We start from the raw sequence: 26492 nt of genomic DNA, 5'->3' as shown, positions 1-26492 counted from the left end.
CAAGCCATCCATGATTGGACTCAGCCGACATCTCTGAAAAGTCTGCAAAAGTTCCTGGGCTTTGCTAATTTTTATCGTCGCTTCATCTGTAATTTTTCTAGCATTGCTAAACCATTGACCGATTTGACCAAGAAGGGTGCTGATGTGGTCAATTGGTCTTCTGCTGCTGTGGAAGCTTTTCAAGAGTTGAAGCGTCGTTTTTCTTCTGCCCCTGTGTTGTGTCAACCAGATGTTTCTCTTCCGTTCCAGGTCGAGGTTGATGCTTCTGAGATTGGAGCAGGGGCTGTTTTGTCGCAGAGAGGTTCTGGTTGCTCAGTGATGAAACCATGCGCTTTCTTTTCCAGGAAGTTTTCGCCTGCTGAGCGTAATTATGATGTGGGCAACCGAGAGTTGCTGGCCATGAAGTGGGCATTCGAGGAGTGGCGTCATTGGCTTGAAGGAGCTAAGCATCGCGTGGTGGTATTGACTGATCATAAGAACTTGACTTATCTCGAGTCTGCCAAGCGCTTGAATCCTAGACAAGCTCGTTGGTCGTTGTTTTTTGCCCGTTTTGACTTTGTGATTTCGTACCTTCCGGGCTCTAAAAATGTGAAGGCGGATGCTCTGTCTAGGAGTTTTGTGCCCGACTCTCCGGGTTTATCTGAGCCGGCGGGTATCCTCAAGGAAGGAGTAATTGTGTCTGCCATCTCCCCTGATTTGTGGCGGGTGCTGCAAAAATTTCAGGCTAATAAACCTGATCGTTGCCCAGCGGAGAAACTGTTTGTCCCTGATAGGTGGACGAATAGAGTTATCTCTGAACTTCATTGTTCGGTGTTGGCTGGTCATCCTGGAATCTTTGGTACCAGAGAGTTAGTGGCTAGATCCTTTTGGTGGCCCTCTCTGTCGCGGGATGTGCGTGCTTTTGTGCAGTCCTGTGGGATTTGTGCTCGGGCTAAGCCCTGCTGTTCTCGTGCCAGTGGGTTGCTTTTGCCCTTGCTGGTCCCGAAGAGGCCTTGGACACATATCTCTATGGATTTTATTTCTGACCTTCCCGTTTCTCAAAAGATGTCAGTCATTTGGGTGGTCTGTGATCGCTTTTCTAAGATGGTCCATCTGGTACCCTTGTCTAAATTGCCTTCCTCCTCTGATTTGGTGCCTTTGTTCTTCCAGCATGTGGTTCGTTTGCATGGCATTCCAGAGAATATTGTTTCTGACAGAGGTTCCCAGTTTGTTTCGAGGTTTTGGCGAGCCTTTTGTGGTAGGATGGGCATTGACTTGTCTTTTTCCTCGGCTTTCCATCCTCAGACTAATGGTCAGACCGAGCGAACCAATCAGACCTTGGAAACATATCTGAGGTGCTTTGTTTCTGCTGATCAGGATGACTGGGTGTCCTTTTTGCCTTTGGCTGAGTTCGCCCTTAATAATCGGGCCAGCTCGGCTACCTTGGTTTCACCGTTTTTCTGCAATTCTGGGTTCCATCCTCGTTTCTCTTCTGGACAGGTTGAGTCTTCGGACTGTCCTGGTGTGGATACTGTGGTGGACAGGTTGCAGCAGATTTGGACTCATGTAGTGGACAATTTGACCTTGTCCCAGGAGAAGGCTCAACTTTTTGCTAATCGCAGACGCTGTGTGGGTCCCCGACTTCGTGTTGGGGATCTGGTTTGGTTATCTTCTCGTCATATTCCTATGAAGGTTTCCTCTCCTAAGTTTAAACCTCGTTTTATTGGTCCGTATAGGATTTCTGAGGTTCTTAATCCTGTGTCTTTTCGTCTGACCCTTCCAGATTCTTTTTCCATACATAACGTATTCCATAGGTCGTTGTTGCGGAGATACGTGGCACCTATGGTTCCATCTGTTGAGCCTCCTGCCCCGGTTTTGGTGGAGGGGGAATTGGAGTATATTGTGGAGAAGATTTTGGATTCTCGTGTTTCAAGACGGAAACTCCAGTATCTGGTTAAATGGAAGGGTTATGCTCAGGAGGATAATTCCTGGGTTTTTGCCTCTGATGTCCATGCTCCCGATCTTGTTCGTGCCTTTCATGTGGCTCATCCTGGTCGGCCTGGGGGCTCTGGTGAGGGTTCGGTGACCCCTCCTCAAGGGGGGGGTACTGTTGTGAATTCTGTGGCAGAGTTCACTCCTGTGGTCACAAGTGGTACTTCGGCTGATTCTCTCTGGGATCTTCCGTTTGTGGAGGAAAGTGGTACTGCAGCTTCTGAGTTTCCTCCCTCAGGTGATCTGGTGAGCTCGTTAGCTTCTTCTCTACTTAACTCCACCTGATGCTTTGATCTATGCTTCCTGTCAATGTTTCAGTGTGGGACTTGTTTTTTCCCTGGATCATTCCTGTGGCCTGCTGCTCTGCAAAGCTAAGTTTTGCTTATGTTATTTTGTTGCTATTTTTCTGTCCAGCTTGCTTTATTGGTTTTTCTCGCCTGCTGGAAGCTCTGAGACGCAGAGGGACCACCTCCGTACCGTTGGTCGGTGCGGAGGGTCTTTTTGTCCCCTCTGCGTGGTTTTTTATAGGTTTTTGTGCTGACCGCAAAGTTATCTTCCATATCCTCGTTCTGTTCAGCTAGTCGGGCCTCACTTTGCTAAATCTGTTTCATCTCTATGTTTGTGTTTTCATCTTACTCACAGTCATTATATGTGGGGGGCTGCCTTTTCCTTTGGGGAATTTCTCTGAGGCAAGGTAGGCTTATTTTTCTATCTTCAGGATTAGCTAGTTTCTCAGGCTGTGACGAGGCGCCTAGGTTCTGGTCAGGAGCGCTCCACGGCTACCTTTAGTGTTGTTTGGAGAGGATTAGGGATTGCGGTCTGCAGAGTTCCCACGTCTCAGAGCTCGTTCTATTATTTTGGGTTATTGTCAGTTCACTGTATGTGCTCTGACCTCCATGTCCATTGTGATTCTGAATTGCCTTTCATAACAGAGGACAGCGAGGCAGAGGTGAGAACCGCGACGCAGAGGAGAGGACCGTGAGGAAGAGGAGAGGACTACAAGGCAGAGGTGAGGACTGCAAGGCAGAGGCGAGGACTGCGAGGCAGAGGTGAGTACCGCGAGGCAGAGAGGATCGCGAGACAGAGGCAAGTACAGCAAGGAAGAGGACCGCAAGGCAGAGGCGAGGACCGCGAGGCAAAGGTGAGTACCGCAAGGCAGAGGTGAGGACCGCGAGGCAGAGGTGAGGACCGCAAGGCAGAAGCGAGGCCTGCAAGGCAGAGGTAAGGACCACGAGGCAGAGGTGACTACCGTGAGGCAGAGGCGAGTACAGCGAGGAAGAGGAGAGGACCGCAAGGCAGAGGCGAGGAATGCGAGGTAGAGGCGAGGACTGCGAGGCAGAGGTGAGGACTGTGAGGCAGAGGTGAGGACTGCAAGGCAGAGGCGAGGACAGTGAGGCAGAGGTGAGGACTGCAGGCAGAGGCGAGGACTGCACGGCAGAGGTAAGGACCACGAGGCAGAGGTGACTACCGCGAGGCAGAGGCGAGTACAGCGAGGAAGAGAGGACCGCAAGGCAGAGGCGAGGACTGCGAGGCAGAGGCAAGGACTGCAAAGCAGAGGTGAGGACTGCAAGGCAGAGGCGAGGACAGTGAGGCAGAGGTGAGGACTGCAGGCAGAGGCGAGGACTGTGCAGCAGAGGTAAGGACCACGAGGCAGAGGTGACTACCGCGAGGCAGAGGCGAGTACAGCGAGGAAGAGGACCGCAAGGCAGAGGCGAGGACTGCGAGGCAGAGGTGAGGACTGCGAGGCAGAGGCGAGGACAGTCAGGCAGAGGCGAGGACTGCAGGCAGAGGCGAGGACTGCGCGGCAGAGGTAAGTACCGTGAGGCAGAGGCGAGGACCGTGAGGCAGAGGCGAGGACTGTGAGGCAGAGGGGAGGACTGTGAGGCAGAGGAGAGGACCGCAAGGCAGAGGCGAGAACTGCGAGGCAGAGGTGAAGACAGCGAGGCAGAGGTAAGGACTGCGAGGCAGAGGTAAGGACAGCAAGGCAGAGGTGAGGACAGCAGGCAGAGGCGAGGACTGCATGGCAGAGGTGAGGACCGAGACAGAGCTGATTACCGTGTGGCAGAGGTGAGGACTGCAAGGCAGAGGCGAGGACTGCAAGGCAGAAGTGAGGACTGCGAGGCAGAGGCGAGGACTGCGAAGCAGAGGCGAGGATTGCGAAGCAGAGGTGAGGATTGTGAGGCAGAGGCGAGGACTGTGAAGCAGCGGCGAGGATTGTGAGGCAGAGGTGAGGACTGTGAAGCAGTGGCGAGAAGGGCTGCAAGGCAGAGGCGAGGACCGCGAGGCAGAGGCAAGAAAGACCTGCAAAGCAGCAGTGAAAAGACTGAGGCAGAAGCGAGAACTGCGAGGCAGAGGCGAGGACTGCGAGGCAGCAGCGAGAAGGGCTGCGAGGCAGTGGTGAGGACTGGAAGGACTACGAGGCAGAGGCGACAAGAACCTGTGAGGCAGCAGTCAGGACTGTGAGGCAGCAGCAAAACGGATGGCTAGAAGGCGGTGAAAAGGACTGCAAGGCAGAGGCAAGAAAGACTGCGAACAGCAGGACTACGGGGCAGTGGCAACAAGGGCTGCAAGGTAGTGGTGAGGACTGTGAGGACTATAAGAAGGACTATGAGGCAGAGGTGAGGTGAGGACTGCAAGGCAGCAGCGAGGACTGCGAGGCAGTAGCAAGGACTGCGAGGCAGCGGCGAGAAAGAGTGCGAGGCAGTGGTGAGGAATGTGAGTCAGCGGCGAGAAGGGCTGCAAGGCGACAGCAAGGACTGCGAGGCAGAGGTGAGAAGGACTGGGAGGCAGAGGCAAGGAATCAGTGGGGAATCAGTGCAAGAGCGCATAAACACTAGTGCATAACTTGCATTAAAGATTTTGAACACCAGGTGCCAAGCAGTGAGCTTCTATGTGACACCAGGGGGCCGCAGTGAGCTCCTATGTGACACCAGGGGGCCGCAGTGAGCTTCTATGTGACACCAGGGGGCAGCACTGAGCTTTTGTCTATGTGGCATCAGGGGGCAGCACTGAGCGTCTGTGTGACACCAGGAGGCAACAGTGAGCTTCTACATGACACCAGGGGGCAGCACTGAGCTTTTGTCTGTGTGACCAGAGGGCAGCACTGAGCTTCTATGTGATACAAAGGGGCAGCAGTGAGCTTTTACGTGACACCAGAGGGCAGCACTGAGCTTTTGTATTTGTGACACCAGAGGGCAGCACTGAGCTTTTGTATTTGTGACACCAGGGGGCAGCAGTGAGCTGCATCATGTGTCAGTCTGCATGTACCATGATTCTCTGCAGCACCAGCATTCTATCTGGTGCACTGGCCCTTTAACACTTCCTGTTCTCATGAAGCTGGTTCCGTTCTCACTGTGATACATTGTGTCGATCTCTGCAGATTCTGGAAGGATCAGAATTTAATAATCTCAGCGGACTCAGGAGAGAGACAAGATGGCGACATTCTCATCCACGTGATCAGACCACACCGAGCGGACGTCACCGCCAGCGACTTCCACCGCGCTGACATTAGCCTCACGGATGAATATGACATGGCATTCCCCTGAGTAATCCGGAGGCCGCACAGGAGAACCGCTCACCAACCGCCTCCTGCGCGAGGACGAATTAAGGGTTAATAGTAAAAACGATGAATAAAAATCTTTACCAAAAAATCTCGTATAAAAGGCGGCGAAAAAGAAACGTAAAAGTATCAAACACTGAGAAACCTCCACAAATAATCACAGAGCGCGAGGGGGGTCTACACCGCCATCATTAGGGTCCGGCCTCAGCACCACTGGATCACAGCCCCAACTCCAGAGCTGCACTCACTATTCTGTTGTTACATCAGGTCTTATCCTCCAGTCACCTCCAGAGCTGCACTCACTATTCTGCGGTTACACCATGTCTTATCCTCCGGTCACCTCCAGAGCTGCACTCACTATTCTGCTGTTACATCGTGTCTTATCCTCCAGAGCTGCACTCACTATTCTTCTGTTACACCATGTCTTATCCTCCGGTCACTTCCAGAGCTGCACTCACTATAAGACACAATGAAATAGCAGGATAGTGAATGCATCTCTGCAGGTGACTGGAATATAGGACACAATGTGACTGCAGCTCTGGAGGTGACTGGAGTAGAGGGGCAGCATGGTGGCTCAATGGTTAGTGGTCTAGCCTCGCAGCGCTGGAGTCCTGGGTTCAAATCCCACCAAGGTCGACATCTGCAAGGAGTTTGTATGTTCTCCCCGTGTTTGCGTGGGTTTCCTCCGGGTTCTCCGGTTTCCTCCCACATTTCAGAGACTGATAGGGAATTTGAATTGTGAGCCCCGTCTCTTCTGGAGGACCTGTCCTCATCTCTTTTGGAGCCCCCCATCCTTTCTGGAGCCCCCCGTCTCCTCTGGAGCCCCCCGTCCACTTTAGAGCCACCCAGTCCCATCTGGAGCCCTGTCTCCTCTGGAACCCCCTAGTTCGATCTGGAGCCCCATCTCCTCTGGAGCCCCCCAGTTCGATCTGGAGCCCCATCTCCTCTGGAGCCCCCCAGTCCCATCTGGAGCCCCGTCTCTTCTGGAATCCCCCATCCACTCTGTAGCCCCCCAGTCTCATCTGGAGCCTCGTCTCCTCTGGAGCCCCCCAGTCCCATCTGGAGCCTCGTCTCCTCTGGAGCCCCCCAGTCCCATCTGGAGCCCCGTCTCTTCTGGAGCCCCCAGTCCCATCTGGAGCCTCGTCTCCTCTGGAGCCCCCCAGTCCCATCTGGAGCCTCGTCTCCTCTGGAGCTCCCCAGTCCCATCTGGAGCCCCGTCTCTTCTGGAGCTCCCCAGTCCCATCTGGAGCCCCGTCTCTTCTGGAATCCCCCATCCACTCTGGAGCCCCCCAGTCTTATCTGGAGCCTCGTCTCCTCTGGAGCCCCCCAGTCCCATCTGGAGCCTCGTCTCCTCTGGAGCCCCCCAGTCCCATCTGGAGCCTCGTCTCCTCTGGAGCTCCCCAGTCCCATCTGGAGCCTCGTCTCCTCTGGAATCCCCCATCCACTCTGGAGCCCCCCAGTCTCATCTGGAGCCCCCCAGTCTCATCTGGAGCCTCGTCTCCTCTGGAGCCCCCCAGTCCCATCTGGAGCCCCCAGTCCCATCTGGAGCCTCGTCTCCTCTGGAGCCCCCCAGTCCCATCTGGAGCCTCGTCTCCTCTGGAGCTCCCCAGTCCCATCTGGAGCCCCGTCTCTTCTGGAATCCCCCATCCACTCTGGAGCCCCCCAGTCTTATCTGGAGCCTCGTCTCCTCTGGAGCCCCCCAGTCCCATCTGGAGCCTCGTCTCCTCTGGAGCCCCCCAGTCCCATCTGGAGCCCCGTCTCTTCTGGAATCCCCCATCCACTCTGGAGCCCCCCAGTCTTATCTAGAGCCTCGTCTCCTCTGGAGCCCCCCAGTCCCATCTGGAGCCTCGTCTCCTCTGGAGCCCCCCAGTCCCATCTGGAGCCTCGTCTCCTCTGGAGCCCCCCAGTCCCATCTGGAGCCTCGTCTCCTCTGGAGCCCCCCAGTCCCATCTGGAGCACCGTCTCCTCTGGAGCCCCCTTTGCCTAGATGATGCGTGTGCCCCCAATCACTGCACACAGAAATGATGGGGGTCGGTACTATGTGGGTGACCACTAATGAGGCCGCCTCGACATTAACTAATGATCAGCAGCTCCTCCTGAATAGTGGGGAGTCGGGGGGAGGCGCTGTCCTGGAGTCGGGGGGCACTTGAGTTTATGGAAAAGACAGATCTGGACCTGGAGAGAGACAATAACCCCATCTTTCCCAGGCAGGGGGATAAAGCCAGCAGTGAGCGCCTCCTGGGCAATGTGCGCGGCGCGGTGCTGCGCGGACGTGTCCTTCACAGTGATCGTTACATGTATATATATATATGTGCCCCCCGCACATACAGGCCTATAGCTATAAATATAGATTGTGCCGTTGCCCCCAGAGTCTCTCATGGGGGAGGGGGCGCAGCAGTGTCCTTGAGCACCGGGGGCCCCCAGGGGCTCGGCGGTATATAAGGGGTGAAGGCACGGCGTCGTCTACAGTGTTGTGTATAAGCTTTGTGCTGGCGGCGCAGTCTTCACGCCTCGCCTTCAGAGTCCTCCGCCTTCTGGGCGCTTTTCTCCTCTTCCTCCTCCCTGATGGCAGCGATTTGTTCGGACGTGGGGTGCAGCGGCGCCACCTCCTTCTCTGGCGCCTCCGATCTCTGCTCCTCCTCGATCACTTTCTTCCACATCTTGTGATTCTCCATCAGGTGCTGCGTGATCTGACAGAAAACCTTCTGCCGGCGAGACATCTGCTCTGGAGGGAAAGACGGAGAAAGGTCATAACGAGAGACCCCCGAAAGGACAGAATCACTGTCCCAGAAAAGCAGGAAATGCAGACAACAGGGAGCCGTCTGCAGCACGTTACCCCCCCACCTCTCTGCCGCACATTACCCCTCGTCCTCTTTCAAAGGACGTGACCCCCGACTGCTCTGCAGCACGATACCCCCGACCTCTCTGCAGCATGTTACAGCGCGATCTCTCTGCAGCACGTTACCCCCAACCTCTGCAGAACGATACCACCGACCTCTGTGCAGCACGTTACCCCCTGACCTCTCTGCAGCACATTAGCCCCCGAACTCTCTGCAGCACAGTCACGATAATGTATAAAATGGAGTAGGATTTTTCATTTTTCCTGTTATCACGCACGCTGTGGGCTCTGACCCCTCCTTTCTTTGCTTCTGCTGCTGTGTGTGTGAATCCTAGAATTCTCATTCCCTCCCACCACAAGAATTTTTACGACCTCTGTAGCTGCAATAGACAATTCTCCCATCTAGTACCAGCTGAAACTGGTCTAGTCTCTCTCAAAAGACATGAGGGTCTTTGTTCTATTATAGTAAGATATTGGGCCACCGATTTGGGCTAGAAAACTACGGAGTACATATTGCGAATTCCCATCGGTAGATCTGTCAATCACTGTAAGCACTAGCAGCTAAACACAACGAGCACAAAGTGCAGATTTCTCCTGAACTGTGTGGACCAACTAGTCCGAGTGAAGTTTCATTAGAAAGCAAATTTTAATATAAGCTGAATGATGGGTGTGCTGTGACTCTGCCATGTTCTGAAGCCAAGATATGTGAATTATAAGTATTGCTGGTACAATCTGTAACTTTGAGGAGAGGGGAGGGTGAATGTAAACCAGCCCCTTTAGTGATGTCACAACCCTGCAGGTATAAGTGACTGCATTCCACCCCAGCCTTCATTCTTGCCTGGGATGTCACTACAGAAAGACCTCCTGATGCACTGGGATATTTGGGCTCCGCCTACCAGCATGGTTAGCTGACATAATCTAAGCAAATGTGAGTTATATCTTTTTTAATCCATTTTTTTTAAATTGCTGTACATACTTTAAATTGTCTCATATTGTAAAATTTTTATATACCTTTTATAAACACTGCCTACCTTTTCGGAGTAAAATATAAAATTACTAGTTTCTTCTTCTCCATGCTGTGTGAATTTTCACGTGCCTGAAGTAATTACGCTACTAATCTGGGTTGGCTCGAACCCCTCTCTGTGAGAAATCTGAGCTGGTGGCAGCGAAGTGTGTTCTGGGCTAGGTGGGTACCGCTGGCAGCGATGGAACGGGGTTTTATAAGCTGTTGTCTGGCTGCGGCCTGAGCATTTATAATTCCCTCGCTGCAGCGTGCCTGCTAGCCAGTCCGCAGTGAAGCGGCCCGTCCGGTGACTAATTATCCCAGGTGTAGTTCCCTGACTGACCTGAGGGTAAGGGGGTGCCGGAGAGCTGCAAGTTCCGAAGCGGAACTGGAAAGTGGGATATACATAAATCCCTGCAGTTCGTGATATTGTAGCAGCAGTGGAATAACTAAAATAAGCCCCTGCGGTAAATTGATAGGTCAATAGCCTTGTTTGTGTTTCATCACATTGTAGCAGTGGAGGGATAACTAAGATAAGCCCCCTGCACATGTGATAGCCATGTGCTGGCCAAAGGCCACACATGATCCGTGACCCACTGGTGTTGGCACGGTGGGAATCATGACAATCACATTAGCCTCTGACCTCTCTGCAGCACGACACCCGCGACCTCTCTGCAGCACAATACCCCCGACCTCTCTGCAGCACGTTACCCCCCGACCTCTGTGCAGCACGTTACCCTCTACCTCTCTGCAGCACATTACCCGGCGACCTCTGCAGCACGATACCCCCAACCTCTCTGCAGCAAGTTACCCCCGACCTCTCTGCATCAGGATACCTCCCGACCTCTCTGCAGCACATTACCCCCTGCCGTCTCTGCAGCACTTTACCTCGACCTCTCTGCAGCACGTTACCCCCCCAGCGCCACTGCAGCACAACTCTTGTCAGCAGGGACGGTCACCTCCTTTGGGACTCATTAGCAGTGACGCAGGTCATGTGATCCACAGTATCCACTCCATCATTCTCTCTCCTGCGACATTTACTGGCAGACACGATGAGGTCAGCGCCTTCCCTGCACACAAAGCCCGGTGTCCCGCCAAGTGTCCTCATTAGCACACAGACGCCCGGATCCCAGCACTTCGGCTAGCACGGAACCAAAACACTCAGCGGATCACAAGGATCTGACGAATTTGTCAGCTATGACGAAAAATGATGAGGAAGAGTCTACGGCATGGAAATGCCACCAGAATCCACCTCTCTCCAGTGGCCCTGAATCAGCGGAAGGAGCAGATCCTCTCCTTTACTTCCCTGGAAATTTACAAGGAATGGAGAAAAAACTGAGGAAGGGGAGCAGCACGTACTGGGGAGGTGGCACTGCATGTACTGGGGAGGGGGCGCTGAACGTACTGGGGAAAGGGAATTGCACGTACTAGGGAGGTGGCGCTTCACGTACTGGGGAGGGAGCGCTGCACCTACTGGGGAGGGGGCTGTGAGGATAATGTATAATATAAGTTTTAGTTTCTCTTGCCAGAACATATAGGGTGGGTGTTGACCCCCCTTCACTCTGTGTTTTGTTGAGGTTATTGTTTCTAGCTGCAAATTCCAGGGTCCGAGCAACTTACTCATTCCCTTCCACAAAAGGAATTTATTAGACCGCTGTAGTTGCAATAGACAATTGTACCAGCTAAAACTGGTCTGATATCTCTCTCAAGACATGAAGTCCTTTGTCCCATTATAATAAGATATTGGGCCAACAATTTAGGCTAGGAAATAATAAGTCCATTTTGCGAATCTCCATCACCAGATCTATCAGCCACTGTAAGCGCGAGCCTCCAACAGGTAAAAAAGTACGGATTTCTCCGAAACTGTGTGTCCCAACTAGCCCAAACTTTGTACCAATAGAAAGCCAATTGCAAAATAAGAAGAATGAGGGGTGTGCTGGGATTCTGACATGTTCTGGAGCGGAGATACGAGCATTATACAAATTTGTGTTAAATTTGGTAAGTCTGAGGAGAGGGGAGGGGCTGGGGAAACCAGCCCTGTTAGTGATGTCACAGGGCTGCAGTTTATAAGTTTTCTGCCAGGCATCCAGCAGTTAGTCTTACCTGAGGAGCTCTTACTGCCAGCCCTGATGCATTGGGATATTTGGGAATTCCGCCCACTAGCCTGGTTTTGCCTGCAATGACCTGAACACATGTAAGTGTTAACTTCTCATTTAACCCCTGTTATTTTATAATTACCTTTGTACATATTTTCAATTGTCTCTTATTGTAACATCCTTGTAATATTTTTATAAGCACTGCCTGTTCTTTTACGGATTAAAATATCTAAATGACTAGTTTCGTTCTTCCTGCTCTAAAACGTACCCTAAGTCTTCTGAAGGGAATAACGCTACTGTTTTGGGTCAGCTTCGGACCCGTTAATCGAAGCTGGTGGCAGCATAGCTTGTTCTGTGCCTTTGGGAGTCGTTGTAGCGACGGCGGCGTTGATAATTATTGTTCCTGCCTGAGTGGGAGTAGTTATATCGCCTCGCTGCAGCGTGCCCAATAGCCAGTACATAGCAGGCAGCCTTTCTGGCAACTAATTACCCTAGGTGCAGTACCTAATCTGACCTTAGGGTAAGGAAGGCGCCAGAGTGCTGCAAGTTTTCAAGCAGAACTGTAAAGCGGGATATACATAAATCCCTGCAGTTTGTGGTACATTGAAGAGCAGTGATAGATGAACATAGAGAAAAGCGGAGGGCACCACTAGATATATGTCTAAATAATTACATGCTGGGGCTCACCAAGGACTTGAAAAGCTACGATTAGACCAGAAAGAAAAAAAAAAAAAAAAAAAGATCATGTCCATAAAAATGGGAGCACCTCAGACAGATAAATAAAATGCAAAGTTTTTATTATAGATCAACAAGATAATCTACCACACACAAAAAACATAGAATATAAAAACATTTAAAAGTGCAAAGTGCAACAGACAAAAAGAAAAACACAGCAGTCATATCCTAATATAGGGAAAATGACAACCCACAACCCTATCTTCTCCCAAGAGAACAAGGATATATATATGTACACAAACGTGGTAACCCAAAGAACAGTTCCGCGATCACATATACTATATAGATAAACAATAGGAAATTCTCAACCTCAGAAGGGACAATGCAGTGCATACAAGCGCATGTCGCTACTTGATATCACAGTATCATATAGACCTACAAAAACAACCAAAATGTAATGCTCACCGGCACGTGCAATCCCATGCCTGGGCAGTTGTTGAAACAAGGCTCCTAGCACCTAGGTAAAGAGCATGCTGGACACAATGGTCACATACATGTCAAAATTAAACAGGAGCCCACACTGCAAAAAGATCCATAGGCATATGGCATGGCATAGCATGCTGATTTTTCCCTGAGGAAGCCGCCACAGCTGCGGCGATACGCGTGGGTTGCACCCCACAGCCCATTTTCTTCTCTCCCATGTTTCTCCCTCTGTTACCTGCATACGATCCGGTCTCTCATATGCCTATGGATCTTTTTGCAGTGTGGGCTCCTGTTTAATTTTGACATGTATGTGACCATTGTGTCCAGCATGCTCTTTACCTAGGTGCTAGGAGCCTTGTTTCAACAACTGCCCAGGCATGGGATTGCACGTGCCGGTGAGCATTACATTTTGGTTGTTTTTGTAGGTCTATATGATACTGTGATATCAAGTAGCGACATGCGCTTGTATGCACTGCATTGTCCCTTCTGAGGTTGAGAATTTCCTATTGTTTATCTATATAGTATATGTGATCGCGGAACTGTTCTTTGGGTTACCACGTTTGTGTACATATATATATCCTTGTTATCTTGGGAGAAGATAGGGTTGTGGGTTGTCATTTTCCCTATATTAGGATATGACTGCTGTGTTTTTCTTTTTGTCTGTTGCACTTTGCACTTTTAAATGTTTTTATATTCTATGTTTTTTGTGTGTGGTAGATTATCTTGTTGATATATAATAAAAACTTTGCATTTTATTTATCTGTCTGAGGTGCTCCCATTTTTATGGACATGATCTTTTTTTTTTTTTTTTTCTTTCTGGTCTAAACATTGAAGAGCAGTGGGATAACTAAAATAAGCCCCTGATGTAAATCAAGAGGTCAATAGCCTTGTGTGAGTTTTTATCACAGTGTAGCAGTGGAGGGATAACTAAGATAAGCCCCCCTGCACATGTGATAGCCGTCTGTTGGCCTAAGGTCACCCCGATCCGTGACGTAGGGGTGACGGTCATGGTGTGAATCATGACAGGGGCGCTGCACCTACTGGGGAGGGGCGATGCACACACTGGGGCGGTGGCACTGCACATACTGGGGAGGGGAGCTGCACTTACTGGGGAAGGGGAGCTGCACACAGTAGGGAAGGGGAGCTGCATACAATGGGGAAGGGGAGCTGCACACAATGGGGAAGGGGAACTACAAGTACTGGGGAAGGGGAACTACAAGTACTGGGTAAAAGGAGCTGAATGTACTGGGGAAGGCGAGCTACAAGTACTGGGGAAGGGGAGCTGAGTCAGCGGAAGGAGCAGATCCTCTCTTTTACTTCCCTGGAAAAAAGGAAGGGGAGCAGCACGTACTGAGGAAGAGGAATTGCACGTACTAGGGAGGTGGCGCTGCAAACACTGGGGCGAGGGCGTTGCAAATACTGGGGAGGAGGCGCTGCACATACTGGGGAAGGGGAGCTACAAGTACTGAGGAAGGGGAGCTGCACGTACTGGGGAAGGGGAGCTACAAGTACTGAGGAAGGGGAGCTGCACTTACTGGGGAAGGGGAGCTACAAGTACTGGGGAAGGGGAGCTGCACTTGCTGAGGAAGGTGAGCTGCACACACGGGGAAGGAGATCTGCACACTGTGGGGAAGGGGAGCTGCATGTACTGGGAAAGAGGACCTACACGTACTGAGGAAGGGGAGCTGCACTTACTGGGGAAGGGGAGCTGCACGTACTGGGGAAGGGGAGCTACAAGTACTGAGGAAGGGGAGCTGCACGTACTGGGGAAGGGGAGCTACAAGTACTGGGGAAGGGGAGCTGCACGTACTGGGGAAGGGGAGCTACAAGTACTGAGGAAGGGGAGCTGCACGTACTGGGGAAGGGGAGCTACAAGTACTGAGGAAGGGGAGCTGCACGTACTGGGGAAGGGGAGCTACAAGTACTGGGGAAGGGGAGCTGCACTTGCTGAGGAAGGTGAGCTGCACTTACTGGGGAAGGGGAGCTACAAGTACTGAGGAAGGGGAGCTGCACGTACTGGGGAAGGGGAGCTACAAGTACTGAGGAAGGGGAGCTGCACTTACTGGGGAAGGGGAGCTACAAGTACTGGGGAAGGGGAGCTGCACTTGCTGAGGAAGGTGAGCTGCACACACGGGGAAGGAGATCTGCACACTGTGGGGAAGGGGAGCTGCATGTACTGGGAAAGAGGACCTACACGTACTGAGGAAGGGGAGCTGCACTTACTGGGGAAGGGGAGCTGCACGTACTGGGGAAGGGGAGCTACAAGTACTGAGGAAGGGGAGCTGCACGTACTGGGGAAGGGGAGCTACAAGTACTGGGGAAGGGGAGCTGCACGTACTGGGGAAGGGGAGCTACAAGTACTGAGGAAGGGGAGCTGCACGTACTGGGGAAGGGGAGCTACAAGTACTGAGGAAGGGGAGCTGCACGTACTGGGGAAGGGGAGCTACAAGTACTGGGGAAGGGGAGCTGCACTTGCTGAGGAAGGTGAGCTGCACTTACTGGGGAAGGGGAGCTGCACTTGCTGAGGAAGGTGAGCTGCACACACGGGGAAGGAGATCTGCACACTGTGGGGAAGGGGAGCTGCATGTACTGGGAAAGAGGACCTACACGTACTGAGGAAGGGGAGCTGCACTTACTGGGGAAGAGGAGTTGCACGTATTGGAGAAGGGGAGCTGCACACACTGGGGAGGGGGCGCTGCACACAATGGGGAGGGGGTACTGCACACACTGGGGAGGGGGCGCTGCATTAACTTATTAGCATCCTGCTATTTCTGACTTCTATCATCCTGGCCAGGGAGTAGAGTGGCTCCTGCTTGTATGGCACTGTATATAGGAGCCCTCAGACTGTTCCTCCTGTAAACAGATCCAGTACATAAGTTGTGTAACGGTGGGTGCAGACATTCAGCCCCTACACCTCGATGCAAATGGTGCAGTCTTTGAGAGCTGATAGTTATTGATTAATGGGACAACTAATTTCGTGGATTTTGGGGGGTTTTAGATGCAGGGTCGGGAGTGAGAGACGAGAAGTGATTGAGCCTTTTCTCCCTTCCCGGGCTGATCCCCACAACAGCACATGTGGGAGGACATACTTGTCAGTGTCTCGGTGGGCTCGGCCGTCTCCTCCTCTGTGGTGTCTGTGTCGTCATCCTGCTCATCGGTGTCCCCGGACTCGTCGCTGTCCTCTATCCAAGTCCCCGGCATCAGTCCGGCGGAGTCGTACGAGTTGCATAGTGGTCCCACAATGTGAGTGATGAAGGATTCTTGAAGTTTGGCCAGTTGAGGCGCTGATCGGTCCATGAAGGGGCTGATCGGGAGGCCAAGACCCACTTCCTCATCACCCTGCAAACAGACAGGTGACCTGTGACAACGGCTTCAGCCTCCGGGTCTGTGGCGCTCGCATGACTGGGGAGTGCCATCTCAGGACTGGACGGAGCTGAGTGCTCAAAACTCCTCCCTCTCCTGCCTCACAGGGGTGGGGCTTAATGCTCAAAACTCCTCCCTCTCCTGCCTCACAGGGGGCGGAGCTTAGCACTCAAAACTCCTCCCTCTCCAGTCTCACAGGGGCGGAACTTAGCGGCCAAAACTTCTCCCTCTCCTGCCTCACAGGGGGCGGAGCTGAGTGCTCAAAACTCTTCCCTCTCCGGTCTCACAGGGGGTGGAGCTGAGTGCTCAAAACTCCTCCCTCTCCTGTCTAACAGGGGGTGGAGCTGAGCGCTCAAAACTCCTTCCTCTCCTGCCTCACAGGGGGCGGAGCTGAGTACCCAAAACTCCTCCCTCTCCTGCTTCACAGGGGGTGGAGCTGAGTGCTCAAAACTCCTCCTTCTCCTGCCTCACAGGGGGCGGAGCTGAGTGCTCAAAACTCCTCCTTCTCCTGCCTCACAGGGGCGGAGCTGAGTGCTCAAAACTCCTCCCTCTCCTGTCTCACAGGGGGCGGAGCTGAGCACTCAAAACTTCTCCCTCTCCTGCCTCACAGGGGGCGGAGTTAAGTACCCAAAACTCCTCCCTCTCCTGCCTCACGGGGTGGAGCTGAGTGCTCAAAACTCCTCCCTCTCCTGTCTCACAGGGGGTGGAGCTGAGCACACAAAACTCCTCCCTCTCAGGAGCGGAGATGAGCGTTCAAAACACCTCCCCCTCCTGCCTCTCAGGGGGCGGAGCTGACCTCGTCCTGCTCACACAGCTGTAGGCCCGTTACCATGTATCAGTGCAGATATCACAGAGGTTGCTCCAGACCGGACACATTGTAACGCAACCTCTGATGTGTAATCCCCCAGTCACCTGCTCATAGAACTCATTGACGATGCCCTCCGTCCACTTCAGGTGCAGATCCTTGCACTTCGCGGGACCATTGATATCCGCCAACTTTATGCACATCTGACAAACCAATAGTCGGTCGTTTTCATTTGACCAATCGATTCCTGGGCCGACATCTTCATTCACCTGAGAGGGAGAGAAGGAGAAAGTAATTGAGATGGAGGCATGCAAGGAAAAGGGAGGAAGAAAGAAGGTTGGAATCAAAATGGCAGGATGCAAGGAATAAGGAAGGATGGAAGGGAGATCGAAGAGGCAAGGAAGATAGAAGGAAAAAAGAAGGAAGGGAGAAGGATGGAAGGAAAGGAGGAAGTACAGAAAATGGAAGGAATAAAGAAGGATAGATGGAACAAGGAAGATGAAAGAGAGAAGGATGGATGGAGAAAAGAAAGAAGAATGGAAAGATGCAAGGAATAAGGAAGGATGGAAGGGAGAAGGACGGAAGGAAAAAAAGAAGAAGGAAAGAGAAAGGAAGATGGAAGGAAAAAGGAAAGCTAGAAGATGGAAGGAAGAAGTAACAATGGAAGGAATAAGTAAAGGTGAAGGACGGATGGAAAAGAGAATTATGAAAGAAGAGAGGAAAAGGAACTTGGAAGGAAGAAAGAAGCATAGAAAGATGGAAGAATGGAAAGAGTATGGAAGGGAGAAGGAAGGAACAATGGAAAGAACTTTGTAAGGAAGATGGAAAGATAGAATCAATCAACAGTCCACGCTCACTGCCGCAAAACAAAGTTATTTCTCATCTGTCTCACAACCCTAAACAGCTTTTCAACACTTTTAATTCCCTACTCCATCCCCCAGCATCTCCTCCCTCTCCTCTCATTTCTGCCAAAGACTTTTCCTCCTTCTTTAAGCAGGAGATCGATAACATCAGAGAAAGCTTTGGCCCGCAGCCCCCAATGCCCCTCTTCGCTTCTCAGCCCTGTTCCTCCAAAACCAGCTTCTCCACCATGACAGAAGATCAGCTCTCCACCCTCCTGTGAAGATCACATCTCACCACTTGCACGCTTGACCCGCTCCCATTCCACCTCATCCCTAACCTCGCCATCCCTCGTCATCGTCTTCATCCCAACCCTAACACAACTCTTCAACCTCTCACAACTGGTGTCTTCTCCTCATCCTTCAAGCATGCCTCAATCACACCATCCTCCAAAAGCCCTGCCTCGAACCATCCTCTGTGTCCAGCTATCACCCGATATCCATTCTCCCTTATGTCTCAAAACTACTGGAACAGCATGTCCATCTTGAACTGTCTTCCCACCTCTCCTCCTGCTCCTTCTTTGACCGGTTACAATCTGGCTTCCGACCGCATAACTCAACTGATACTGCCCTAACTAGAGTGACCAATGACCTACTAACCGCCAAGAGCAAGGACACTACTCTGTCCTTCTTCTCCTGGACCTGTCTTCTGCCTTCGACACTGTCAACCACTCCCTTCAGCTACAGATCCTCTCATCTCTCGGCATCACAGACTTGGCCCTAACCTGGATCTCGTCACATCTTACAGACCGAACATTCAGTGTCTCCCTCCCCCACACCACCTCCTCACCTCGCCCCTTGTCAGTCGGTGTTCCTCACGGCTCAGTTCTAGGACCCCTACTCTTCTCCATCTACACCTTCGGACTGGGACAGCTCATAGAATCCCACAGTTTGCAGTATCATCTCTACTCCGATGACACACAGATCTACCTATCCAGACCTGACCTCACCTCCTTACTTACCAAAATCCTGCACTGTCTGTCTGCTATTTCAGCTTTCTTTTCTGCTCGCTTTCTAAAACTGAACATGGACAAAACAAAATTCCTCATCTTTCCCCCATCTCACTCTACCCCTCCACCACATCTATCCATCAATGTCAATGGCTGCTCACTTTCCCCAGTCCCACACGCCCGGTGCCTTGGATGATCCTCGACTCTGCCCTCTCTTTCAAGCCACATATCCAAGCCTTACCTCATCCTGACGTCTCAAACTCAAAAATATTTCCTACATTGCTTGACCATGAAACCACAAAAACACTAGTGCACGCCCTTATCATCTCCCGCTTCGACTACTGCAATCTCCTACTCTCTGGCCTCCCCTCTAACACTCTCGCACCCCTCCAATCCATTCTACACTCTGCTGCCCGACTAATATACCTGTCTCCCCGTTATTCCCCAGCCTCTCCTCTATGGCAGGCCCTTCACTGGCTTCCTATCATCCAGAGACTCCAGTTCAAAACCTCCATACATCTGTGACCTCGTCTCCTAGTACTTACCCACACGCAACCTTCGATCCTCACAAGACCTCCTTCTCTACTCCCCTCTCATCTCTTCTTCCCATAACCGCATCCAAGACTTCTCCTGTGCTTCCCCCATACTCTGGAACTCTCTACCTCAACACATCAGACTCTCGCCTACCACATAAACCTTCAAAAAGAACCTGAAGACCCACCTCTTCCGACAAGCCTGGAGTGATCCTCAACCTACTGAACCGCCGCACAACCAGCTCTACCCTCTCCTAGTGTATCCTCACCCATCCCCTGCAGACTGAGAGCCCTCGCGGGCAGGGTCCTCCCTCCTTATGTACCCCTGTGCCTTGTTTTTTGCTCATGTTTAATGTACTTGCCTATATTTGCCCCGTATTCACATGTAAGGCACCATGGAATAAATGGCGCTATAAAAATGTATAATAATAATAATAGAAGAAATGAAGAAAGAAGCATGGAAGGGAGACCAAGGGATGGAAGAAAGAAAAAAGGAAGGATGGAAGGAAGAAATAAGGAAGGAAGGAATACTGAAGGAAGATGAGGGATGGGAGGAAGACAGAATAAAGCTGGGAGCTGCGGCTGCTCCGGGGACGGCAGATCTCCTTACTGACCTTTGCATTGAACTCTGCCAGGAAATCAAAGTGTTTCTTGAGGTCAGTGGCCAGAATCGCCTCGATCACCAGGAAGCGAAACCTCTTAAACTCCATGTGGTCCAGGTTGACTAAGAAGTTATACTCCGGCCTGGAGAGAAAGAGGTTCCAGGCAGAGGCGGCGTGGTGATTCTCCAAGACGGACCGGTCATTATAGAGCACAGCCTAGAAAAGGAGGCCTCCGCTCATTTACTGCCCACACAGGGGGTAGAACACGCGCCACGCTATATACAGCCCTCCCAGATTACAGCACGTGTATAATATACACCACATGTGTAACATGATTTATAATGAAGCCCCACCCACATTATCTATAATGAAGCCGCTCTAATATTATAATTTATACCATGGCTACTCCCACATTATTTGCTGGCATGGGCTGATCATACCACATCTCCTGGGCAGGCGAGGACGCAGGAGAGGATACAGACATTACAGCTGGGATCAGAAATGATTCTTTCTGTGAGGTAAAACATTGTTTAAAAACATACATGGAAATGTATTACCTCACAGAAAGAATCACTTCTGATCCAGGAGATGTGGCATGATCAGCCCATGTCCCTGCACGGTCAGACATAACCATTACACGGCACAGCAGGGGCACATGTATAAGATTATCTCAGAACAGAAACATTTTATTCATCACACCCAATTGTGCAGATTATTATTATTCCAAGATCTATTGATTAAAATGAACTTTCGCTTGTGTAAAAAACTGTTTAAGCTCCTCTCATATTATTATATGATGTAGCTCCACCCACATAATTTAGAATGATGCCTCCATTTTATAATTTATAGTGTAGCTTCACCCACATTATGCATAACGAGGCCCTTCCCACATTATTAAGAATGAAACCCTCCCATATTATCATTTATAGTGTAGCTCCACCCACATTACTTATAATGAGGCCCCTCCCACATTATTAATAATTAAACCTCCCACATCATTTATAGTGCAGCTGCGCCCACATTACTTATAATGAGGCCTGTGATGGTGTGATGTGTTATGTGGGTATCATTTTGTGTATATTTATACTTTACTTTAGTGTTCTCCACATATTGTCTAGAGTCTCAATTACCTTCTAAAAGGCTGATAATTGGATTAGCTCACTTACTGTCTGCAGCCTGACTGTATCTTGATGACCCCCTGTAGTACATTAATCCAGGAGGCAGCCCTGTCAGGTCTGGGAGGCCTGAAAACCACCCCAACCTGTCTGACTACCCCTGGACATAAGGATGGGGCTGGACTCACAGCGGAATTGAGATTATAACATTGTAAAGCGGACTATCCTGGATTACCATGCTATCACCCCAGACTCATATAGGGCCAAGTTTTGAGACCTCCCATGCACTACAGGGGATCGTTTAGGATGTATGCCCATAAGATGTCCCAGGCATGTCGGAGATGGCTGGAAGCAGAAAACGCCTTTACTGTGGAAGATGTTATACAGGCGTTCCTTATAGAACAATTTCTTGCCAAGTGCCCCGCAGAGGTACGGGAATGGGTCCGGGAGCGCACGCCATGTACTGTGAATAGAGCTGCAGCCCTGGCCGATTAAGCCCTTACTATCCGATGGAGGAGGCTTCTGGACAATAAACCACGGCCTTCTCCTGCGCCCCGTCCCCCTCCGATTAGATCTGCCCTTCCACCTAGTTGCAAGCTGATGACAATCACAACTCACAATCTTGGGCCCCAACAGTTCCGACCACGACCTGGGGGTATCACAGGGAGGAGATGTTATGGGTGTGGGCAACCTGGACATTTGCAGTCTGGCTGTCCCTCAAGGATTCGGAGGGAGCCCCACCTCGTCCAGTGCATCCTGTACACTCCATCCTGCCTGAGGAAGAGCTACCACCACCCCCACCAGAGTGGACCACCGACCACGGCACCATAGATACCCCTCCTGGAGTGTACGGACTACGGCCTTTGTCCATCAGAAATACAGAGCAACGGCATTGCAACCTGCAGGATGTCTTAATTGATGGATACAAAGTGTCGGGATTTAGAGACACGGGGGCATTCCTGACTATCGCTGACCTCCGTGTGGTTCAACCTGAAGCAATTCACCAGGGCCCGGGAATTCCCATTGTCCTGGCGGGGGGTGTCCAAAAATATATACAGCGAGCTTGTGTGCGCTTGGATTATGGTTTTGGAGAAAATCTGTGTTGGATTGGAGTTATGTTAGGACTTCCTGCAGATATCCTCCTTGAAAATGACATTGGGGAGTTGCAAAGTCATTTTGTGGGTGCAGTCACCCGACTACAGGCCCTTCAAGAACCACAACATCCGGACCTCACTGGGGAGCAATCTGTTTGGCCAGAAGGTCCGTGGGCCTCTCACTCTTCTGAAAGAACAATTGGAGGGAAATATCGCAGGGACCGAAACGCCCATCATTCCCTACGTTGTAGAGTTCAGAGACCGTCTCGCCCAGCTAGCTACCTTGGCTAATGAACATCAGTGAACGGCCCAGTCCAGTCAAAAAACCTGGTATGACCATAAAGCCAGGACCTGAAAATTTATGGACAAGTGCTCATGATTATTGCAACCCCTGCCACTGTACAAGGAACTATAAACAGTGGAGCAATGTGGACTAAAGTGAGCAGGCCAGAGGTCTGTGTAGACCTCATAGCATGCTCACTTATTATGAGGGGGGAGAGGTTGTGATGGTGTGATATGTTATGTGGGTATCATTTTGTGTATATTTATACTTTACTGTTTTTCATAGTGTTTTCTTGTTGCCCTGTATCATTCCGTGTGTTCCCCATATTGTCTAGAGTCTCAATTACCTTCCAAAAGGCTGATAATTGGATTAGCTCACTTACTGTCTGCAGCCTGACTGTATCTATGCCTCTTGATGACTCCCTGTAGTGCCTTACTCAACAAGGCGCCTTTGTCAGGTCTGGGAGGCATGAAAACCACCCCAACCTGTCTGACTACCCCTGGACATAAGGAGGGGGCTGGGGAGGACAGGAGCTGGGAAGTCAGTTCCTGTGTTGAGAGGATGGTGTGAACACAGCACGTCAGAGAGAAAGGGAAGCATATGGATTTTTTATCCTCTGTCTGCTGGATTATTGGACTCTCATCTCCTTGGACATTTTATCCTGTTACTGAACTACATTCGTGTTCTGGACTGTAGTATCCTCAGTGTGGTGGATTGTTTATGGACCTTTTAGTTTTGCCTATAATAAAGGTCTTGGGATTGTTCACGCTCTGCTGATTGTGTGATATCGGAGAAGGACCATGTGACAAGGTCCCTCCCACATTATTAGTAATGAAACCATCCAATGTTATCATTTATAATGTAGCTCCACCCACATTACATATAACAAGGACCCTCCCACAGTATTAGTAAAGAAACCCTCCCATATTATCATTTATAGTGCAGCTCCACCCACATTACGTATAACAAGGGCCCTCCCACATTATTAATAATGAAACCTCCCATATAATTTATAGTGCAGCTCCGCCCACATTACTTATGAGGCCCCTCCTACATTATTAATAATGAGACCTCTCATATTATCATTTATACTGTAGCTCCACCCACATTACTTATAATAAGGCCACTCTCACATTATTAGTAATGAAACCTTCCGATATTATCATATATAGAGTAGCTCCGCCCATATTACTTATAATAAGGCCATTCCCACATTGTTAATAATGAAAGCCTCAGATAGTACATATAAAACGCCATGGAATAAATGGTGCTATAATAATAAATAATAATAATAGTATCATTTATAGTGTAGCTCCGCCTACAATACGTATAACGAGGCCCCTCCCACATTGTTAGTAATGAAACCCTCACAGATCATTTATAGTGTACCTCCGCCCACATTACTTATAATGAAGCCACTCCCACATTATCAGTAATGAAACCCTCCCATATTATCATTTATAGTGTTGCTCCTCCCACATTAAATATAATAGGGCCCCTACCACATTATTTGTAATGAAACCCTGCCATATTATCATTTATAGTGTAGCTCCGCCCACATTATTTGTAATGAAACCCTCCCATATTATAATTTATAGTGTAGCTCTGCCCACATTACGTATAACAAGGGCCCTCCCACATTATTTGTAATGAAACCTCACAGATTATCATTTATAGAGTAGCTCCGCCCACAATATGTATAATGAGGCCCCTCCCACATTGTTAGTAATGAAACCTCCCATATTATCATTTATATAGTAGCTCCGCCCACATTACACGTAATGAGGCCCCTCCCACATTATCAGTAATGAAACCTCCCATATCATTTCCAGTTTAGCTCCGCCCACATGACATATCACATAGCCCCGCCCCCATTTCAGCAGTACCTGGGGGGCATTGGTAGCGACGAGGAAGGCGTTGGTTCTGCCCGGATGGTCGTAGTCGTGCATGGCGGCTGCTACGTACAAGGCCATCAGCTCTAAGGACGGGATGTTCCCGGACAAGCAGCCGTACGTCTCCTCAGAGGGGCTGTACGTCTTGGAGAAGACATAGCCCATGTGTCCGTGTGTGATCCCGCTGTCAGAATCTGTGGGAACATGACAGCGACACGTGACATACAGCCCGTGTAATGTGGCGGTGTGGCCAGGAGGGGGCAGTACCGGAGTCGCTGGCGGAACTGTGATCGGTCACTGTGGTCTGCAGTCCCGGGATCGCCTGCGTGCTCAGATACCAGACGGCGTGGAGGACGTCGGTGGCGTGGATCCGGTTATGATCTGCAGAATATAAAGCAGCAGATCTTTGTGCCATCTACGGACAACCACCATGGAAATCGCCACTTATGGGAAATTGGCGACATTTCATCCTGTTTACCAATCTTACAACCAAAGTGTAAAGTACATTCTGCCACCCACGGGTCACCCGCTGCAGTGCACAGAATGTCACCTTCAATCATCCATTACCTGGATTATTATTCTCTAGCCATATGTAAGGACACAGAAAGAGCCCAGCATAGAGAGTAAGAGCCCAGAATAGAGAGTAAGAGCCCAGAACAGAGAGTAAGAGCCCAGAACAGAGAGTAAGAGCCCAGAACAGAGAGAAAAAGCTCAGAACAGAGAGTAAGGGCCCAGAACAGAGAGTAAGGGCCCAGAACAGAGAGAAAAAGCTCAGAACAGAGAATAAGAGCCCAGAACAGAGAGAAAAAGCCAAGAACAGAGAGTAAGAGCCCAGAACAGAGAGAAAAAGCTCAGAACAGAGAGTAAGAGCCCAGAACAGAGAGAAAAAGCTCAGAACAGAGAGTAAGGGCCCAGAACAGAGAGAAAAAGCTCAGAACAGAGAGTAAGAGCCCAGAACAGAGAGGAAGAGCTCAGAACAGAGAGGAAGAGCTCAGAACAGAGAGAAAGAGCCAAGAACAGAGAGTAAGAGCCCAGAAAAGAGAGAAAAAGCCAAGAACAGAGAGTAAGAGCCCAGAACAGAGAGAAAAAGCTCAGAACAGAGAGTAAGGGCCCAGAAAAGAGAGTAAGAGCCCAGAACAGAGAGTAAGAGCCCAGAACAGAAAGAGCCGAGAACAGAGAGTAAGGGCCCAAAACAGAGAGAAAGAGCCCAGAACAGAGAGAAAGAGCCCAGAACAGAGAGTAAGGGCCCAGAACAGAGATAAAGAGCCCAGAACAGAGAGTAAGGGCCCAGAACAGAGAGAAAAAGCCAAGAACAGAAAGAAAGAGCCCAGAACAGAGAGTAAGAGCCCAGAACAGAGAGTAAGAGCCCAGAACAGAGAGGAAGAGCTCAGAACAGAGAGGAAGAGCTCAGAACAGAGAGAAAGAGCCAAGAACAGAGAGTACGAGCCCAGAACAGAGAAAAAGAGCCAAGAACAGAGAGTAAGAGCCCAGAACAGAGAGGAAGAGCTCAGAACAGAGAGGAAGAGCTCAGAACAGAGAGAAAGAGCCAAGAACAGAGAGTAAGGGCCAAGAACAGAGAGAAAAAGCTCAGAACAGAGAGTAAGAGCTCAGAACAGAGAGAAAGAGACCAGAACAGAAAGGAAGAGCTCAGAACAGAGAGTAAGGGCCCAGAACAGAGAGAAAAAGCCAAGAACAGAGAGTAAGGGCCCAGAACAGAGAGTAAGAGCCCAAAACAGAGAGTAAGGGCCCAGAACAGAGAGAAAAAGCCAAGAACAGAGAAAAAGAGCCCAGAACAGAAAGGAAGAGCTCAGAAAAGAGAGTAAGGGCCCAGAACAGAGAAAAAAAGCCAAGAACAGAGAAAAAGAGCCCAGAACAGAAAGTAAGAGCCCAGAACAGAGAGAAAAAGCCAAGAACAGAGAGAAAGAGCCCAGAACAGAGAGTAAGAGCCCAAAACAGAGAGTAAGGGCCCAGAACAGAGAGAAAAAGCCAAGAACAGAGAAAAAGAGCCCAGAACAGAAAGGAAGAGCTCAGAAAAGAGAGTAAGGGCCCAGAACAGAGAGAAAAAGCCAAGAACAGAGAGAAAGAGCCCAGAACAGAGAGTAAGAGCTCAGAACAGAGAGTAAGAGCCCAGAACAGAGAGTAAGAGCCCAGAACAGAGAGTAGGGGCCCAGAACAGAGAGTAAGAGCCCAGAACAGAGAGAAAGAGCTCAGAACAGAGAGAAAGAGCTCAGAACAGAGAGTAAGAGACCAGAACAGAGAGTAAGAGCCCAGAACAGAGAGTAGGGGCCCAGAACAGAGAGTAAGAGCCCAGAACAGAGAGAAAGAGCTCA

The 26492-nt window shown here is 50.5% G+C and overlaps 1 protein-coding gene across 2 annotated transcripts in view; it reads right to left on the bottom strand.

The window, feature by feature from the left end:
- Positions 1-5351: 5351 nt before the first annotated feature.
- The window catches only part of PDE3A (phosphodiesterase 3A), a 314107-nt gene continuing 292966 nt past the window's right edge, over positions 5352-26492 (bottom strand). The window contains exons 11-17 of one of the 2 annotated variants that reach the window (XM_069762762.1): positions 24430-24543; positions 24157-24356; positions 19791-19994; positions 16902-17063; positions 15716-15965; positions 11476-11556; positions 5352-8255 (exon numbers count right to left, since the gene is read on the bottom strand). In XM_069762762.1, the coding sequence (XP_069618863.1) occupies positions 8035-8255; positions 11476-11556; positions 15716-15965; positions 16902-17063; positions 19791-19994; positions 24157-24356; positions 24430-24543 (1232 nt within the window). In that variant the 3' untranslated portion in view covers positions 5352-8034. The remainder of the gene's footprint in view (positions 8256-11475; positions 11557-15715; positions 15966-16901; positions 17064-19790; positions 19995-24156; positions 24357-24429; positions 24544-26492) is intronic. The other variant, XM_069762763.1, reaches the window with a different exon arrangement.

The sequence above is a fragment of the Ranitomeya imitator genome, chromosome 4 (genome assembly GCF_032444005.1).
Source record: "Ranitomeya imitator isolate aRanImi1 chromosome 4, aRanImi1.pri, whole genome shotgun sequence".
In the NCBI taxonomy this organism is placed as follows: domain Eukaryota; kingdom Metazoa; phylum Chordata; class Amphibia; order Anura; family Dendrobatidae; genus Ranitomeya; species Ranitomeya imitator.
Note: the sequence above shows the minus strand (reverse complement) of the source record. Positions and strands in the feature narration are given on the sequence as shown.